A 19,360-nucleotide genomic window follows, 5' to 3' on the forward strand; every position below is an offset into this window, starting at 1 on the left:
AAGAAGAACATTTCAAATGGCATTTAGAGGCTTTTGCATCTGAACTCTTCATATGGACTTCAGTAAAAGTCCCTCTAGTGTAGTCAAGAGTGATTGCGTTTATTCTCCCTACACTTCTTTGGTTTACTTTCATCTGGGACAACTGTACTGAATCAGACTGAGCCAAGAGCTGACGGAACATTTAATGAGTTAATTATCACGCAATATGCATGCATTATAAAGTCAACAAAAGTTTATTATGAATTTAAAACACAAACTATTAAGAATCAAAGCTAAATTTAACAGTGGAAAACTTGAACAGTTGTATATTCTGGTTTAGCATGCTACAAATACAGCCACAGAGCATTATTTGTAGCAAGCTAAATCAGAAAAGACAACATCTGTTCATGTTTTCCAGTGTTATATTTAGCTTTGATTCTTAGAAACATTTTGTTTCTTAAATTGATTGACTTTAGACGTTGCCTCCCTTTTCCCCGTTCTCCTGCTTTGCGTAGGGTGATGTTGCACAACATTTTATTTATTGTTGTTTTCTTTGTATTTTAGGACCAAGAATGTTCCCAAGTGTCTGTTCTAGTTTTCCTTTGAGTTTCAGTGGCATTAATGGTGTGTGTTATCTGTAGAATGACGGTAAAGCTATGTAATTTAGTTTAACTGTGTTTAGTTTAAGGTTAAGTCCTTTACCTAAAATAAAATTTAGTAATTTAGTTTCCATTAAGTAACAAGCAGAAATAATGCAGGACAAAGTCTTCGAGCTGAAAAGAGGCATTGATGTTTTGGACTAGAGACAATGAAAATGCATTGGAGTCTATTAACAGATCCTGGGGGTCACGGTCAATGCATCACGGTTTACACAAAAATATTATGCGCCACAGCTATTGATAATAATCAGAAAGCATCAAATAAGCAAATTAGAATTATTTCTGAAGGACTATGAAGACTGGAGTGATGATGCTGAAAATTCAGCTTTGATCTGTTATTTAAGATATATTCAAATAGAAAAGAGTTATTTTAAATTGTAATATTATTTCACAATATTACTGTTTTTTCTGTCATTTGATCCAATAAATGCAGTAGGTGAGCATAAGAGGATTCTTAGGATGTAAAGTTTAGTTTTTTCAGCATGCTAAACCACATGACGAACTTTTACAACTCTTTTCCATTGAAAAGAGAAGCATTACTTTGGAGAATCAGTAGAGCCAGACCGATATATCGGCAGGCCGATATTACCGGACGATATTAGGCATTTCCCAAACTATCGATATCGGCGGTTATAATGGCCGATAAATGAATATTTCCAAAATAAAATAAAAACGGACGAAACACGCTTGAACCATGTCATGAGTGTTGGAGTTGTATGATTTGTCCACCAGAGGGCACTCTACACCGTTCCTGTTGGCAACACTCGTTGAGTTGGGCACGATACATACATTGCTTGAATAACAATTAAAAGATCATCCCCATCAGTTCTCTCAACTCAAATAAGCATGACAAAATTTGTGACTATCATGTCCAGTTAAAAAAATAAATAAATAAAATATCGGCCGATATATCAGAATATCGGATTTTAAAACCCAAAAATATTTGTATCGGTATCGGCCTTCAAAATCCTTTATCGGTCGGGCTCTAAGAATTAGGGTTCCCACCGCCATGAAGTTGGGATTTCCAGGTCTTGAAAATTCTTGTAAATTATAATCTACATTCTGGCACAGATTTTCTAGTTATTCTCAGCACTAAAATATTTAATTGGCTAGAATGGTCTGGTCAACGATTGTTCTGTCCATCTTTATTTTAGTCTATCTATGAGTCATGGAAATTGAGTGATCAAAAGGAGTGTGAACCCAGGAGATTGTGCATGTGGTGAGTCGTTGCATCGCAGCACAAAAGACCCTTCTCATCTACATCTCTGCTGTACGTGTTTCTGTATCTCGCTCTCTCTGCTCTTGTACAAATCCTCAGGAATGCTGAGGCAGGTGGGAACAAGTGCTGTTTCTTGCTCTCTCGCTCTCGTCACCTCTAGTGGAGTGTGTTGTACGTGTTTGCTTTGCTTGTACACACGTGGTGTGTGTATTTTTGTCAAGCCATTGAAATAAATATACTCAAAACCAAACTAGACTTCAGTTCATGTTGACAGAGATATCTAGGACAGTGGTTCCCAACCTTTTTTGGTCTTGCTTTTTTGGGTTTTTTTTTTAGACCCCCCTTTTCCCAAGAAAATATTTTAGTGCCCCCCTTCACTTTTAATGATATTATCGCTCTTGTAAGCTTGCAGCAAGGATGACAAAATGTGTTGTTTTCAAACAAACAGTATGTTTACTAAAACCAGACATGTTTAAATAATAGCCTAGAATATTGAAAATACAGTAACAAAAACATCAGTATAGCCCCTTTGGAATTTTTAAAAACGTAAGCCTAGGAGAAGCCTTTATACTGGCCCTATTTGAAATGAAAAAACAAATATTCACACTGGTGTGTAGGTAAAAACAAAGAAAGAATATAGGCTATTGCTAAATAGGCCTGTTGGAACGAATTCTGAAATTTGAATATAATTCGAATATTTAAAAAATCATCAAAGTTATTTTTCGATATACACATTGTTTTATACATAATATATATTTTTAATTTTCTTTAAATGTAACCTTACTTTTCGCCGCTTTGGCCTACACACATGTGAAAATGAAATGCCTTTGTTTCGTCTGATGAACAAAGTTTTTGAATCGTAACACAAGTGTGCACGTTATCCACGGTGTATCATCATAACAACTGTCAAAAATGATAGCCTAAATGTTTAACGACGTAAAAAGCGCCCTCCAAAAGCGCCTGTGAAGCGAAAAACGCAAATCTCTCAACGGATTCGGTGCGCATCGAGCTTATTGGAACCGTCTAGTCGAACTGAAAAGAACGATACAAGTTTCAGAATTTTTGGTGGTGTTTTCGCGGAGTTATAAGCCGAAAACCATCGGAAGCGCTTCAACCATATTCAGCGCGAATAAAATGTGTATTAGATGTCCCTCTAGTGGACCGAACAAATAACAACAACCACATGCTATCGTGGCATTGGCGATCCATAAGCATTTGTAATGTCGTAAATAGTAATAATAGGATAAATTTTAGCATTTAAATATTAAATAAACTAAGGAATGGAATTCGAATAGTATTTTAGAGGAAGATTGACTGCCCTATTACTAAATGATTTCGTTCTGGGGCCTCAATACCTGCAAGTTATTTGTGAGGCTTTATTTTTTACGTTTTTGGTGCTTGAACTTGCGTTTATTAACAGAACAATGCGTAGAACATTGTAGCCGGAACTACTTCTCTCTGTGTACGTCAAAATAGTAATAGTACGTGTAAAACAGTAATAATAAATACGTTTTGAACAGAAGGACTTTTAAAAAACCTTTCAATATATGACTCGACCCCCCTACAGAGCTCGCTGAGGCCCCCTTGTGGGCCGCTACCCCCTGTTGGGAACCGATGCTCTAGGAAAAATGCGATCTAGGTTTCGAGAGACAGTCCTTGTGTATGATCCACTTTTTCTGTATGCTTGCAGAACCCAACCCATTTCAACTTTCCTCATGCATGTAAACTCTCTTCAAACTCCTTTCTTTCCCATCTCCATAAACCACACCATCATGAAGCGCTAAATGAAACGATAGGAAACGAGGGCTTGAAATGAAAGAAAGTGGTCTGAGAGAAAGATAAACAATTACCACACATTTAGTTTGGCATGTTCTGTCCTTTCTCCTTTTTTCTCCTCTTCAAAGCGCCTTTGAAGCGTGCTCTGCTCTGCAGCGTAATCTCTTTCACTTGTTTTTCTTTCATTAATAAGGCACGGTGCTGTGGAACTGTCAGTTAGCCGTTTAAATGCGCTCCACACTTTCGTTACGTGCTGTTGAGATTGGATTTGTGATTGTGGTGCATGTCAGGACAGGGAAAAGACAGAAAGATTCCAGCGTCAGGGTCTCTCTGCCCGTCCGAAATCATTTCTTCAGGCTTCTGCAAGTGTGATCTTGTTCGCGTAGGATTGAAATGTCAAAATACATGATCTATCTACATGATCCCAGCTTTTTTTGTGCATTTTAGCTTGGATAGTTCACCCCAAAACCCATGGAGATTATTAAACCGATCCAAAAAGCTGAAGCACTCATCATCAGAAACCATTTTTGGGTGAAAAAGTCCTGTAATACTGCACTAATTTGGCTCGATATGTCTTTAAAATGGCTGTTCGTGAACTCTATTCCCCTCTTCGCTCTATTGCGGTTTAGCCAAGTCATGCCCCTGAGCACTAAACCACCTCGAGCGCCTGTTTTACCTCTCACTTCTTCAGTAATGCTTACGAGTCCAGCGCCCTCCCTCTTTTCGTCTGATTTTCACTCTTCTCCAAGTCCGCTGTTGGCTGCCAACCTGACAGAAGTTGCTTTTTGATTTGGTTCAACTGAGACCACCAACAGTGAGGCGTATGAGGGGAAAAGTTTGTTTGAATTGGGGTTTCTTTCTTCTCTTTTCTCTCCCTTCTGTACGGTGTAAGTTTTGACATCAGCTGAAGCCAGCACGAGGGTCTTGTTCCAATTAGTACAAAAATATTCGCTCATCTAGCAAACTCTTTCTGTCTGTGTTGATCTTTGTGGCGTGCACTACTGTATTATCTAGCTTTCTAGTGATTGTGTATAAAACTTTCAGTGTAAACACTACTGGGTTCAGGGTTTTTAAAAATAAAATGAAGATTTTTTTACTTTAATTCTGCTAGAAAGCGTTAAATCAGATTATAAGTGACAATAAAGACATTTGTAATGTTTCTATTTTAACCCTTATGCTGCATTAGGGACATTTTTGGTCTTTTGCAGTTTAATTTCTTTGACCATTTTGGCTGTTTTAATGCAAATGGTATGAAATTTGGCAAAATTGTGACTTTTTGGATACATGTAAAAAATGTGATCCCATTTTGCAAAATATGTATAACACACACTGTGTAGATCAAATAGTAACACTCAGCACCATAAAGACCAAAAATGGCCCATTGAAACCCATTAAAACGTTGTTTAAATCTGAGGCTGTCAGTAATACATGAAACATGATTTTTGCACAAACATCCTTTCATTTTGAAGCAAAAGCATTATATTTGCATTATATAGTGTATTCCACCAGATGACGTCACTACATATTTATTCCCTATGGGTGGAAATGCACCTTATTTTAGGCAATAGGCAATGTTTAATAAGTGGCCATTTTTGGTCTCTAACGCGCTAAGTGGGATTTTTTGCATAGTGGGACTGTGATAATCCAAATCTAAAGTTTTCTCTTTACATTTAGTTTATTGAAAATAATTGAATTTTTGTGTTTTTTCCTCTTATACAAATCAATGGTTTCGCAAACAAAACTGGTAATTAAAGGGTTAAAATCCTGAAATTGAATACATTTTTGGTAGTTATGATAAGGACTGATGCTGGTTAAAAGATTTAACTTGGTAAAAGTGGAAAATAATAATAATATATAATATTTTAGGCAATGTTTAATATGTGGCCATTTTTGGTCCTTAATGCACTCAACGGTGTTAAAAATCTAATGCAGCACAAGGGTTAAATAAATGCTGTTATTTTGGATTTTTTTTTCATCAAATAAAAAAAATATATCATGGTTTCCTCAAAAATATGAAGCAGCACAACTCTTTTCACCATTGATAAGAATCAGAAATGTTTCTTGAGCATCAAATCAAGATAATGATTTCTGAAGGATCATGTGATACGGAAAATTCAGCTTCGATCACAGGAACAAATTACTTTTTAAAATGTTAAAATAGAAAAAAGTTATTTTAAATTAATAATGTTTCACAATATTATTGCTTTTACTGTATTTTTGATCAGATAAATACAGCTTTGGTGACAAAAATATTTAAAGATCATTCCGACCTCAATGATAGTGTATAACTTTTCACTGCCTTATCAGACTGCGTATGAGTCTTGAAGGTCAACTAGTCTAGTATTTAGTCTTTTAAAAGTTTTGACTATTCATTGCCATACAATAACTTTGATTTAATGAGTTACATTTTTTGTTCATGTCCATTACTGTGTAAAAAGACCTTAATAACTCTTAAGTTCATATCGAATGGATGTTTGATTTTCCCTTAAGGTTTTGTAAACAAATATCGCATAGATTAATGTTACTTTAGTTAGTGCTTCATATATTCCTCTTTTGGTCTTAGTCCTCTTTGACTGTTTTTTTAAGACCCGAGCCAACCTGAATATTATTTTATAGTAATATAAAACGGGTGCTTTGCATTTTTAGCGCACAATAAGCCTTGTTTTTGCTTTGGCTGGAGTGTGGCATACATTCAATAGCTGCTCTTTGTGTGGTTTGTGGGTCTGATGTGGGTCGATGAGACATATGAGAGGTCACATAATGCGCTTCTGCACCGGAAACGCATTAAAACGCATATTGCATTTGGTTAAATGAACTTATTTGAATGGAAAATTAAATTTAAAGTGCACAATGATTGTGTTTTCTCAGATATCTGCGACAAGCTTAATCGCATGCATGTTGTACACCCCTAAATAATAAATAACTTCGTTTAGCACGTTGACACAGTGTGGTAATAGAGGCGACTTGTTTTATGTGTTTACATTGAGGCCCTGATTCAGCGCACTTACCTCTGCTCCCCCCCCATCAGGAGCGTTGACATGACGACAGACCTCCGGGGTCAGAGTTGAGAGGTCGGGTCAGACGATTTAGTCTCGGCAGTGAAAGAGAGAAACGATAGATGGCGGGGGGAGGGGCTTTGGTGAGGGAGGTGTGAAGGTCACAGGGCTGGAAAATGAGAGTTTAGATCTGATGTCAGGGTGAAAATAGCCAGAGTGGCCCAGCTGCCAGCGCACTGTGTTTGCCTTGCCATTAACTCACCCTTGGTTTATTTTCAGAGCCTTGGATTCAGCCACTTTGTCTGAGGTGACAGGGCCTCCAGTCCTTATAACATATTGCACACTTTGATATATAGAGCGTGGAACAAAGAGCAAACAAAACCAATGGGCTATTTTATCCTGTACGGGTATTGAAATGAAACATGGGATTCTTTTGCACACGACAATCATATTGCTGTTCAAAAGTTTGGTTTCAGTGCGATTTTTAAGAAATGGCTACTTTTAATTAGCAAGGATGCATTAAATGGACCAAAAGTGACAGTAAAGACATTTATAACATTGCAAAATATTTGTGTTTCAAATGAATGCATTGTTTTAAACTTTCTATTCATCAAAAAATCCTGAAAAAAAGAAAAAAAAAATTGTTTTCAACATTGGTAATAAGAAATGTTTTTTTGAGCAGCTTATCAGCATAGTACAATGTAACTTATAATTCAAACTCATTTTTGATCAAATGAAATTACGCCTCAATAAAGCCATAATTACTGTGGTAGTTGTTAAGTTTAGGTATTGGGTTGGATTAAAATATGTAGAATATGGCCATGCAGGATTAAGCATTAATATGTGATTTATAAGTACTAATAAACAATATCCTAGTAATATTATGCTAATAAGCAACTAGTTAATAGTGAGATTAGGACCTTAAACTAAAGTGTTACCGAAACTTGTTTAAAAAAAAATCTCACCGGCCCCAAACTTTTTCGAGTTTTGCACAGAAACATCTGTTATTTATTCTTCTAGATTTTTTTTTTATATATATAATAGCTTGTTTAAACAATATATGTTTTTACTATCAAATTCCTGTCAGATCGTAAACTGTATTGCAGTTGTTGTTGTAGGTAAAAACATGGCTCAAATGTAAAGCTAATTTCCATACCAGCTTTATTTTGGGGCGTGCGTCTAGTAAGCCGGATCAAAGATGTCTGGAGTGAAAAGCACTTAAGGAAGGTGAGTGTTAAGGCTGTAAGACCGCAGCGCTTGAGCCAACCCCGCCAATAAACGCCAGGAGAGATAGAGAGATAAAATGAGGCCCGGGAGGCTGCGCCTGTAAAACGCTGCCCTCCGAAACGTGATCCTGTAAAAATATTTTCCCATCATTAAGCTGTCATCCACAAACCCCTGATACACAGCTTGGCCAGGCACTACGAGTAAGCGTGTATTTGTGTGTGTGTGTATGTCTGTGGAGGCATTAGTTCGCGGTCGGGACGATGTATTTATTTGAATTCTGTCCCTTGGTAATGTGTCGAGTGAGGCGAAACGACTCGCCCAACTTTGTGTGTTTAAACTGCAGGTTTGTGTAAACATCAGAATCTTGAATGTGGCTCGACGCTCTCCTGAGGACTGTCGGCCAGTGTGTATGGCACTCTGTATGCATGCCATGGTTTAGTATGCAAAGAGAGGAGGGATTCTTTATTTACACATGTCTGTCAGAGAGCACGTCTCCTCTGCCCATTTACAAAAGCCTTGTCGACCGCTGTTTGTGTGAGTGCATGTTTACACGTGTCATTCAGCGGCGTCTGCCCTGATGTCAGCTCTTGCAGGGCGGTCTTGCCATATGTGCAGCGGTAGTGAATGCCAGAGAAAGTTGAGATGAGGCAGAGATTAATAGAGGGTCAGTTTGAGGAAAAATAAAAGGGTTTTCTTTCTATATATATAGTATATACACTAGCTGACTAACTGACCATCATCTTAGTCCAAGACTAGGGTCCTGATTACGGTTTGATTTAAAATGATTAAACAACTAAGAAAAAAGTTTCGTTTAATGGTTCCGATTCTTCTTATCGATTCCTAATTTTGATTCCAATAAGATAAAAACTTAAAAAACGTATAATTCACAATTATTTTAAAGCTACAATACCAAGGATTTTATGCCGCTAGAGGGCGCTACATTCAAAACAACAACAACGGCTTTGCTTGATGACGCCGTGGAGGAACGCGGAATGATGAACTGTTGTTTTCAACTCCACCGTGGATAAATCAGTCAGACGGGAATCGAAAATTAGTTGTCATGGATGAGGTAAAGTTCGATTTCTATAGCTGTTGCGTTTAATGACATGCTTGTTTTTCATTAAACTGAAATAACCGCAAGAAAAGTCAGGTTTAAAAGTAAATTCACAGATGTTAGGCGAGAGCTGGGACGATTGAAACACTTTTCAGGTAAACGTCGTTTTCTAAGATGCAGCCAACAGTTCACAATCCGAGAAGTATTCGCGGTGAATATGACCTTACGATTTTTCACATCATATGCATAGACAACAAGACATTCTAACAATAATATTAATTGTTTTGCATGGTTTACTGACATGAAATTTGCATACAGAACACAGTGTTACTCATCTGTCAAGTAAAACACATGCAAGATCGGCGTCTCTTTCTAGTTCGAGTTTTTCACGAAGTTCTCTCCATTTAGGAAATTCCACACCGACGTTGAGCTGGTTTTATTTCTCTTGTCCCAAATTCTTCTTGGGTCGTTTGGTTGACCCGTTCGTTGACGTTTGCGTTTATGAGACTTGTCTTTGTAGACAGAACCAGGTGCAATCGCTAAAGAATAATTGTGCTCCATTCCATAACAAACGCGCGAAACAAGCTGACGTTTGTTGCTTGATAGACGCTAACGCACAACTACAACTTCCGCATTTGATTGTGTGCGGCACAAAACGCCCTAGCGCTGCGCTCTGAACCCGTTCATTTCAATGGCTTGCGCTGCGCGACGACGTTTTGTTGCTTCTTCGACCAAAGTGCAAGCGGATCTAGCTAGAACGGAAACAAAACAGGCACGCCGCAAACACACGTTTGGGCTTGCGAGCCGACTTTGAGTGGATGACGAGCGCGAGACGCAGAATGCCGTGTCCTGTTGCAAAAGCATGTGAAAAAACTACAAAGTTTGCTAGGACAAAAAGACCGTTAATCGCGCTATAAAAAAATTAACGCCGTTAAAATGGGTTTGCGTTAACGCGTTAAACTGACTGCCCTAGTTCAAATACGTTGTTGAATTAACTTAGAACAGATGTAGACATCCTTGTGTAATTTATCTACATTTAGTTGGTGTCGTGGACTCATAAGCTAATCCAGAGCAGACACTTATCTCGGTTGAGATGTGGCTTGGGAAAAGGTAAAAAAAATACACACCGTCGCCCAGCCTCTTGGGATACCTAGTGTCGGAGCTGCATGCACACCGTTTGACCATTTCAAACTTAAAATGACAAGAAAAAACGAAAGAAAACTGACTAACTGCAATGCATTTCAATGGACGTGGAAGCAAAGAATGTCCGAGTGTATTGTGCACTGTGATTGGCTTATTGCGTTTTAGGGGTGTGGCTTAGCCATTGGTCAATCCCGCCCCCTTAGCACTTTCTGACTCTATTTCAGATGTACTGTGTGTAACCTGCAATTTAAACAATAGGCACAACATGGCAACTGTGTTTGCTCTTTGTGTGTATCTAAAAGCCAAGATAAGACACCAGTGGGTGAAAGCAAGAGTGCACTTGTGTCTGTCAATGCACAGATCTGTCCTTGTTCCTGTGTGTGTTTGTCATTATGTCAGAAGGGATCGGCCAGGCATTGTTCGGGACTGTGAGCAGCATGGTAAATGTTTAGACAGGTTGCAGTTGGAATTCATGACTGCAGTGCACACACTTATTTTTTTAACTGTGTGTACTACTGTTATTATTCCTCATTCACTGGGTTAGGGTTTTTTTCAGACTCCCTAACATTGTGCCTGCGACTTTTGCATGGTCTAACGCCACTCAGATTTTCTTCAGAAAAATACTGTATCTAGTTTCTCTCATTGTGTCTTTTCAGCCTGTAGGTGCCTATGAATACTTCTAAAAAAATGAAACGGACCTCTACAGAGGAAATAGACCCCAGATGTGCTTGATATCCTCGTGAATGGCGAAAAGCCGACATCCCTCCTCTATTTAGACCCCCTCGGTTCGCAGTGGGAGAATTCGGTTCCCTCCGTGGCCCACAATGGCCTTTAGGACCCAGTTTGTGGTTTGATTCTGATGCATCTTGTGACAAATTTACACTACTGGACACTATCTTTTTTGAATACATTTTAAAATGCAATGTATTCCTGTGATGGCAAAGCCCAATTTATATATATTAAAAAAAAAAACAGCAGCAAATCAGCATATCAAAATGATTTCATTTCCAAAGGATCATGTGACACTCAAGACTCGAGTAATGATGCTGAAAATTCACAGATATCAAAATATATTAGTGTTTCAATGTACATTTTTATAAAGTGAACACAGCCTTAGTGAGCACAAAAGACTTTTTTTCAAAAATGTTTTGAGCAGTGGTGTACAAAAGACCGGCTATTTGGCAGAGCTGCTTTTTCTGTTCTTCAATTTAAACTTTGAGATCTTTAAGCGTACCGTTTATTTTGGTACAAGAAGGTCTTAGAATCTAGATTAATAAAAAAAAAAAGTGGATTACATTACATTAAAGTCAGCCATGACCTACAGAAAACAAACAGCAAAAAATGTTTACAGATCTTAAAAGTCATTACAAGTATACGATTTTAAGAGAAACATGTTTTGCTGTTTGTTTTCTGTAGGTCATGGCTGACTGTAAGGTAAAGAGTGCTCTCCCCAGATCAGCTTGTGTAGACGTCTTCACTCCCCACAGCAAGAGTTGAGGTGTTGTCTTTCACAGAGATTCCTAGCCAGCAGTGAAGTTGAGGATTTATGCCCCTGATTAATTGCTTTTCTAATAAATCTCAGGTATGGACCCTGCGGCGCGCCCCAGCCGGTGGGGTGGAGTTTTTTAAGAGTAGGTGGAAATGAGTTTTTTTCCCTCGAGACCCTCTCATAGAAGACACAAAACTGACATTATATTACAGTTAGTGTTAATATCTTTTGAGCATTCGTCATTTTAGGGTAGACTAACCTCAGAATGCACAGATATAAAACATATGGACTGCACCAGTAGTCGATTAAATGTTATAATGTTTGGTGGCCATGTTTTAAATCCATATTTTTTACTTTTGGGTTGGTTTGAGGGTTTTTTTCCCTCCCCCAAACTTGTTTTTTCAATACTTTCAAACTAGCCAGCATTCAAAATTTGACTTGACAGATGTTCCTTACCAGCTAAACACTTTATCGCAGGATAATTAAATGTGTTTCTTGTTATTTTTAATTCTACTTAAATTCAAATTGCAATTCTGCATCCGGTTTGCTTTCTCAATTCATATTCAGGATTTAAATTTGAATTTATAGTAGTATTTTCACAGTAAAATGCAATACAGTGATAATGATTAGAGAAACATTATACACTGTAAAAACAAATATGCTTTATCTAATTAGTAGAATTGTGGCAACAGATTACAAGCAATATTATTAATTAAATTTAACAAATTAGAATTGAGTAATTATTTATCAAATTATTCCTTAAAGGTTAACCATTTAAACTGAGTAAAATTTACACCAAAAAAATTTAACAAAAATATCTGACAGATGTCAAAGATTAATTAAGAACTGTAAGTTTTACTCAGTTTAAATGATCAACTTGTAAGGAATTAATTTGATTAATTATTACTCAATTCTAATTTGTTAAATTTAAAAAAATAATATTGCTTGTAATCTGTTGCCACAATTTTTTTTTCATTTTTACAGTGTACAATCATGATCACAACATTCAATTTACTGTGGGAAAACCCAAGCCCCAGTCACAAATATACATTTTGCATCCTTAAATTAAGTCAAAACACACCTGCATGTCCATGTTTCTTCTCCATCTTGTATGGTTTTTATCCGATCCAGTCCTCCATGACGTTGCGTCTGTCATCGCGCGTGTTTTTATAACTTTCTGATTTTATCTCTGATTTATTATTGTGTATTTGTTTTTAAACTGCTATTCATGCAACATGACGAAAGGCGCTTCTCAAACTCAGCTCTTGTTTTCTTTTCTTTATCCTCTGTATTGCTCACTATGGTGATGTCAATGAGCCTTAGCGAGTATGGGCCGTCTGTCAACATTACCTTCATTGTCGTGTGAAAGCAGGTTGGCGGGAGGACTTGAAGACGGATGGCGCTGTGTTCATCGTGCCAATCTTTTAAACAAACACAGTGGAGTGAGACATGCAGACAGAAACACACGGATTAAATTGGTTTCAATTTGTCCTTTGAGCAGTCACAGTTCACTTCACTGTGCTTATGAAGTGATGTTGGATCAGAGCTCGTACCCTCAGACTCTTCACCACATCCTGCCTTCGCAGAAGACAAAAGTGGCTTTGGATCAGCTGGGACAGAGAGCATGTCGTTTCTTGCCATTTTTTTTTTCTTACCTGGCCTTCAGCCTGTGCTATCACATCCTCCTCTGATAGCACTTTGCTGAGCTAGCGGAACTGACAGATTTATGGATGCAAAGGGAAGAAAATGTGCTCCACGTGGTTATTTTTTGCTCGTTTGGCTTTTTTAGTTGTTTTTTAGTCTTCAGCATCCCATGATACCCTCTACTATCATTTTAGAGACAGGCGTCAGCTAGATCAGTTTACCAGGAGATAACAATAATTGATTTGGAAACCAAATCTTGATTTTCAATTCTTTTAGTGGTTTATGGCGTTGTTTCGCAGATGTGGACAGAATATCTTAATAAATAAAAGGAATTAAAGCATTAGTGGTGTTGTCATGATAATGAGCACATGCTTTATTTTCTGTCCGCTGTGTACAGTAAATGCACTTTTATATAATAACTTTTTACATAAATATATTAAAATAAGAAACTGTTATTTTAAAAATAAGAATATTTCAAAATGTTGCTGTTTCTGCTTTATTTTTGCTCCAATAAATGCAACCTACCAAGAGCATAAGAGACTCTTATGCTCACCAAAAAAATGATTTTTGCTGCTTGTTAAAATTGCTTGATTAAAATGAGCTTAAGCAACACAATTGCTATACATTTTGGCTAAACTTAATTTGATTGTGTTTAGTTTACTTTAATATGTAAAATTTAAGTTTACTTAATCCGTTTGTGTTGGATTACATAAATGATTTGTGTTGCATTAACTGAAACTGGGCGGTGCTTGTTAGTTCCCAGCATGCTTTGCATATGGCTGAATTAAGAGAGAATTAATGTCTAAATTAAGTGTTATTTTATGTGTATTTGAGAAACCGAGAAAAGGGGAAGACTTTATAGTGCGTAATTGTGTTTAATCTTCAATTACGTTGCAATTATTAGTACCATTGAAATTACAATGGGTTACCATTGTGGAGAAGAGTGGAGCATTTGGTTTGTCTGAAAACCAATTCAACAATACTCTCAGCAAATGCTTTGATTCATTGAAGCATATAAATCTTTTAATTTAAGATGTTAACAAGTGCTATTGGTAGCTAATACTTGGCTATAGTCACTAAAATAAATTTTATTGTATTGGGTGAATGAATATTATGAATTTGAATACCTGAATATGAATACCTCATATCAGGGAGCCTTTTTATTAAATGGATATAAATGGATAATATTAAATGGAGCCGTGCCCAACCATAGTAAGTTAGTTGAATCAACCTGAATCAACCCGCAAGTTAAACACGTGGAAAACCTATCCATGATTTTTTTTATGTTCATTCAAGTTATTTTTTTGAGTGTAAAAAAGAGACCAACCTCCAACTTTTGAGCGGTGGATTATATTCTGTAGAATTAACAGGAACTGTAGGTTAACAAGCCTCAAACAGAAGGCAAAAACATCATAAAAGTAGTCCGTATGACTACATCCGCCCTAGTTCTCCGTGAGTCATTTGAACTATTTGTCCATTACTTCTTTTATGTCCTTTTTGAAGTTTGAATGCTCCAGTTCTCATTCATTGTAATTGCATGGAAAAGAGTGACAGAATCTCGTTTGTGCCTTTTGTGAACTATTCCTTTAAGAGATATATCAAACTAGATATATTAAATGGGAATTTTACAAACATTGTCCATTTATTCTTCCACAAAATTACTTAAATACTGAACCGTTAAGGAACTGGATCTTCGGACATGTAATAATTTAATGTTTGAAATATCCCTTCCATGATTTGAAAAGCAAAGTGATGGCTACGTTTTGGTGTGTCTTTTAAACTGGCCATCTTTGGAGCAAGCAGTTGCGTGCAAACACTGAATCTTTGAGAGTGCTATGAGGAGAGAAGGCCTTTGGTGCTGCGGTGACTCACGGCCAACAGAGCCGTCAGGGAAGTGGAACAGACCCGGAGATAATGACCAGCCAGACTCCATCTCTCTGTCTCTCGCGTCTTAACTCTTTGACAACCTTTATCCAAGTGTCTTCTGCATGAACCGTTCTGACTCCCCCGAGATCACAGGCTTCTGTAAGTATGTGCTAACTACAGTGTTTCCTTACCGCGTTTCTACAGCGCCATGGTAAAAGACGTCTGGTTTTTCCAGAGATGTAAGCTTGCAGTCTGAATTACGATGGGGTATCACATGTATCATTACGTATTTCCATTGTCTTCACTGGCTGCACTCAAAGAATGAACAACATGACTCTTATGAGGTCAAACATACTGTAAATGTTTACAAGATGCGTTAAAAATGCATATTTGTAATGGGAATTTTGCTAACCAACTCATAAAATAAGCCCTTTTCTGGCTTCCCGAACTGCTACTATGAACTTGCTTCTGCTTTTCTGTTTTTTACGGTTGTCAAAAGCGTCTGAGAATCATTTCCCCCATCCTATTCTGAGAAAAGGTTTGTTTCTCAATGGCTCCAGACCTGTTGGAACAGGCAGACAGTCTCTCATTGATGGCAGAAAGCATGTCCAAAGGGCATCAGACCCTTATTGCGCACTTCTTCATCCCAGCCCATGCTTCTCTCTGTTTACATGCAGTTGGACATGGTTGTATTCGTAGTCCATATACAGTCTCCATTTTGCAGATTTTATTACAGGTAAAATAGATGAATCATTTCTAGATCTGAATTCATTATATTTTAGATATTAGAACAATTCACCAAGGAATACTACTAGCCTTAAATACACTCTACATAGAGTGCACCATACAGTGCGGAAATCAACCACATTAGCTTACAACTTTTATCAGTAATGATATTTGCAGTTAAGTCCGCTGCACAGATTAGTCTCTGGTGTGTGATCAGTGTCTCTTGCAATTAATTAATTAAATTATTCATTTATTATGTTTGTAATGGCTTAAGATTGTTTAAGGAATAATGTACATCGAACCGGAATACCACCTGATGACGAGATTGACCAATCAGAATCAAGTATTGACCCGTGTATAGGGTTGGGTATCGAGAATCGAGTATCGATTGGAACCGGGACTAACTTTCCGTTTTTCCCGGAATCGTTCAAAAGTAAAAATTTCGATTCCTAGTTTCGATATTCACAGTGCGCCGAGCAGAAGAAGAAAACGCTGAACAACACCAACGAAGAAGCGTCTACCGGAAGTGTTGGCATAACCGCGCGAGTCGAAAATGAGTACCTTACGTCGGCGATCCAAAGTGTGGCTTCACTTTTCTAAAAATAACGAAATCTTGGCAAAATGCAAAATTTGTGACAAAAGGAGTATTTCCTTCAGAAAGGCCGTTGGTTAGCAAGGTTAGCTAAACTTTTTTTGACCCTGCCTCTTAAAAGAATCGGAATCGAGAATCGTTAGGAACCGGAATCGAAACCAGGAATCGGAATCAGAATCGTTCAAATTCAAACGATACCCAACCCTACCCGTGTAACAAAAAAAGTTAAGACACTTTTTGCATTTAGATTTACATCTCTTCATTTAGCTGACGCTTTAATCCAAAGCAACTTGCAATTGCTATATATGTCAGAGGTCGCACGCCTCTGGAGCAACTAGGGGTTAAGTGTCTTTGGTGTCTCACACCAAAGGCATGTGTCTTATCCACTGCACCATCACCACCCCTTTTTGGACTGTTTTTCTTGATTTTAGCTTGACTTGTTGAATTTATCATCTGTCTGTTCTGGTTACTTCCTGGTTTCCCCTAAAAATGGACTTCACATCTTTGCAAAATCTCTTTACAGACTCTTGCATGTATGTACCAGCAGCCAAGATTCCCTTTCAGAGCATGATCGCAAGCTGCACATTTAATTGGCTGTGGATTTGAGATTTCTCTGAAGCATATGCAAAGATCTGTAGCACATCTTTCACGTCAAAGGGGTCATCATATTCTACGCTATGCTGCATTTTATTGGCCGTACTCCCGCTCAATTTTCATTTTCCTTCAGTACTGCATCTGGGTTTGTGGTGTATTCTTTGGTTTCTCCGGTCCATTTTTTTACCGGTCCAATCAGCGAACAGATGGAGTGGCTTAGAACGATGACGTTGATGTCATGCGCTACTTTGAGACGTCATATGTCACGACCAAACCTTAGTGATTGGTTATGGCAGATCCAATAGTTTTAGACTTCAACAGAGATCCCGCCTACAAGGAAGTTAACGCTTGTCAATGGAGCGAGGCCAGACTCTCTGTACAAGAGTCTGGTGGGACCAGGCTAGCATTTTATTAGAGCCAGACCGATATATCGGCAGACCGATATTATCGGCTGATATTAGGCACTTTCCAAACTATCGGTATCGGCAGATATAATGGCCGATAAATGAATATTTCAAAAATAAAATAAAAACGGACGAAACACGCTTGAACCATGTCATGAGTGTTGGAGTTGTATAGTTTGTCCACCAGAGGGCACTCTACACCGTCCCTGTTGGCAACACTCGTTGAGTTGGTCACGACATTGCTTGAATAACAATTAAAAGAACATCCCCATCAGTTATCAGTTATCAAAATTTGTGACGATCATGTCCAGTTTTGCTGCTGATAAATAAGCCAAGAGTGAAGCGGAATTAGCTAGTAATAGTTACGTTACGTTGTTAGTGTATTTGACTGACTGTCCTTTTAACTTTTGACAATGTGACTGAAGTATTTCTTTAATAGCACGCGACCGTTATAGCAATGAGACACGTCTCTCCTTGGCCTGTTTTATTGAAAATGTATGTTTTACAATTTGCAGTACGACGTTATCCATCGATAAATTATGGCTCATCGTAGACTAGCTAACCGCAAAGCTAGCTAATGCCACTATCATCAGTCTGTTCTGTTGTGACAATAAAAGATTTTTTTTTAAATGCATTATCATATTATTTTAGTTAAAACTCATAAATAACTACAAATAACTAATGTTAGGGAAATCTGTTAATGTTTTGTTGCGCGTTTCTGAAATAAAAAAATATCGGCCGATATATCGGATTTTAAAACCAAAAAATATTTGTATCGGTATCGGCCTTCAAATCCTTTATCGGTCGGGCTCTACATTTTATACCTTCCCCCCTGAAGTCTACCGTAATGTCATTCAAGGTTTCTTGCACCAGAACACTTGTGATTTAGCTTTGCATGACCATTATCCACCCGCTCTTGGACTCTTTTTGCTACTGTACCTTTAAGAATTTTCTATGCATAAGACCTTTGCGATTGACTAACCCCTGCATACCTGCAAAACCCTTTCGGTTTTTCATTACTACTATACTGTATTTTCTACAATTGCGTGGTGTACAAATGTTCCTATAACGCAGTATTGTTCACGTGTGCACGTCTGTCAGCAGGCTCGAAAGCAAACAAATACTCTTTCATTGCTCAGTGACCCTTGCTTGCTTGTCATCGGACTGCTCTGAATAAGTCAGCTCACTCTTTAGGGCTCTCCGTATCGTCTGTTGATGACAGAGTGATGAACACGAGTGCGAAAACATTTCCCTCACTACCCATCGAACATATCGCCTTGCGCCACAAAATGCCTTTTATTTTCACGTTCCACAGGGTCCCTCGTTCCCATGCTGTCCGTCTTGTGAAAACAGGACACATAGTTTCCACTGAGGGATAATGAAAGACGAATCCTGTCTTTAATGGTGGGACTTTCACAAGGCTGCTTCTAGTTTGACCAAATACTGAAGTAAACCCACATAATCTGCGCGGGCTTTAGTGTGTGAGTGCGTGTCCGTAAGTTCGTGCAGCGTGTCAGTGCACTTTCGCCTTCGCCAGAAATAGCTTAATTGTGTTTGAAGAAATCTGCACCGAGGCGTTTGCTTGTTTGCACTGCGGTCACAATGGTGTGTGTATATTTGTTTGGCTCTGTGTCCCCTAAAAGACACGCAACTCAAGGCATGAGAAGGCCATCTGCTTTTCTCTCCTGGTTTCCCGCTAATCTACAGCTTTCGACATACCGATGCACTGACCGAGCTCTTTCTTCTTGTTTTTGCATTCACAGGGTCAGTACCGGCCTTCAGACCTCCTGTGCCCTGAAACGTACGCTTGGGTGTCCATCGAGAGATGCATTTCCCGCCTTGAGATCTCCGCCTACTCTCGTCTCAACGAGAACGCCCAAGCAGGTTAGCCTTCAGTGGGATTATAAAACATCAAATCCATCTCACAAGAAAATGTCAGGTTGTGTTTAAAGTTTTGGTGTTTTAATGGCACATTTTCTCTCCTGATTGTCA

At 38.1% G+C, this 19,360-nt stretch overlaps 1 protein-coding gene across 8 annotated transcripts in view; it reads left to right on the forward strand.

Annotated features, from left to right (window-relative positions):
* Positions 1–19,360, forward strand: part of ate1 (arginyltransferase 1) — a 93,537-nt gene that overhangs the window by 57,899 nt on the left and 16,278 nt on the right. For all 8 annotated transcript variants that reach the window (XM_039672277.2, XM_039672275.2, XM_089116764.1 and 5 more), the window contains one exon: positions 19,132–19,252. In XM_039672277.2, coding sequence (XP_039528211.1) covers positions 19,132–19,252 — 121 coding nt within the window. The remainder of the gene's footprint in view (positions 1–19,131; positions 19,253–19,360) is intronic.

Source organism: Pimephales promelas, chromosome 11 (genome assembly GCF_988280905.1).
Source record: "Pimephales promelas chromosome 11, fPimPro1.hap1.1, whole genome shotgun sequence".
Taxonomy (NCBI): Eukaryota; Metazoa; Chordata; class Actinopteri; order Cypriniformes; family Leuciscidae; genus Pimephales; species Pimephales promelas.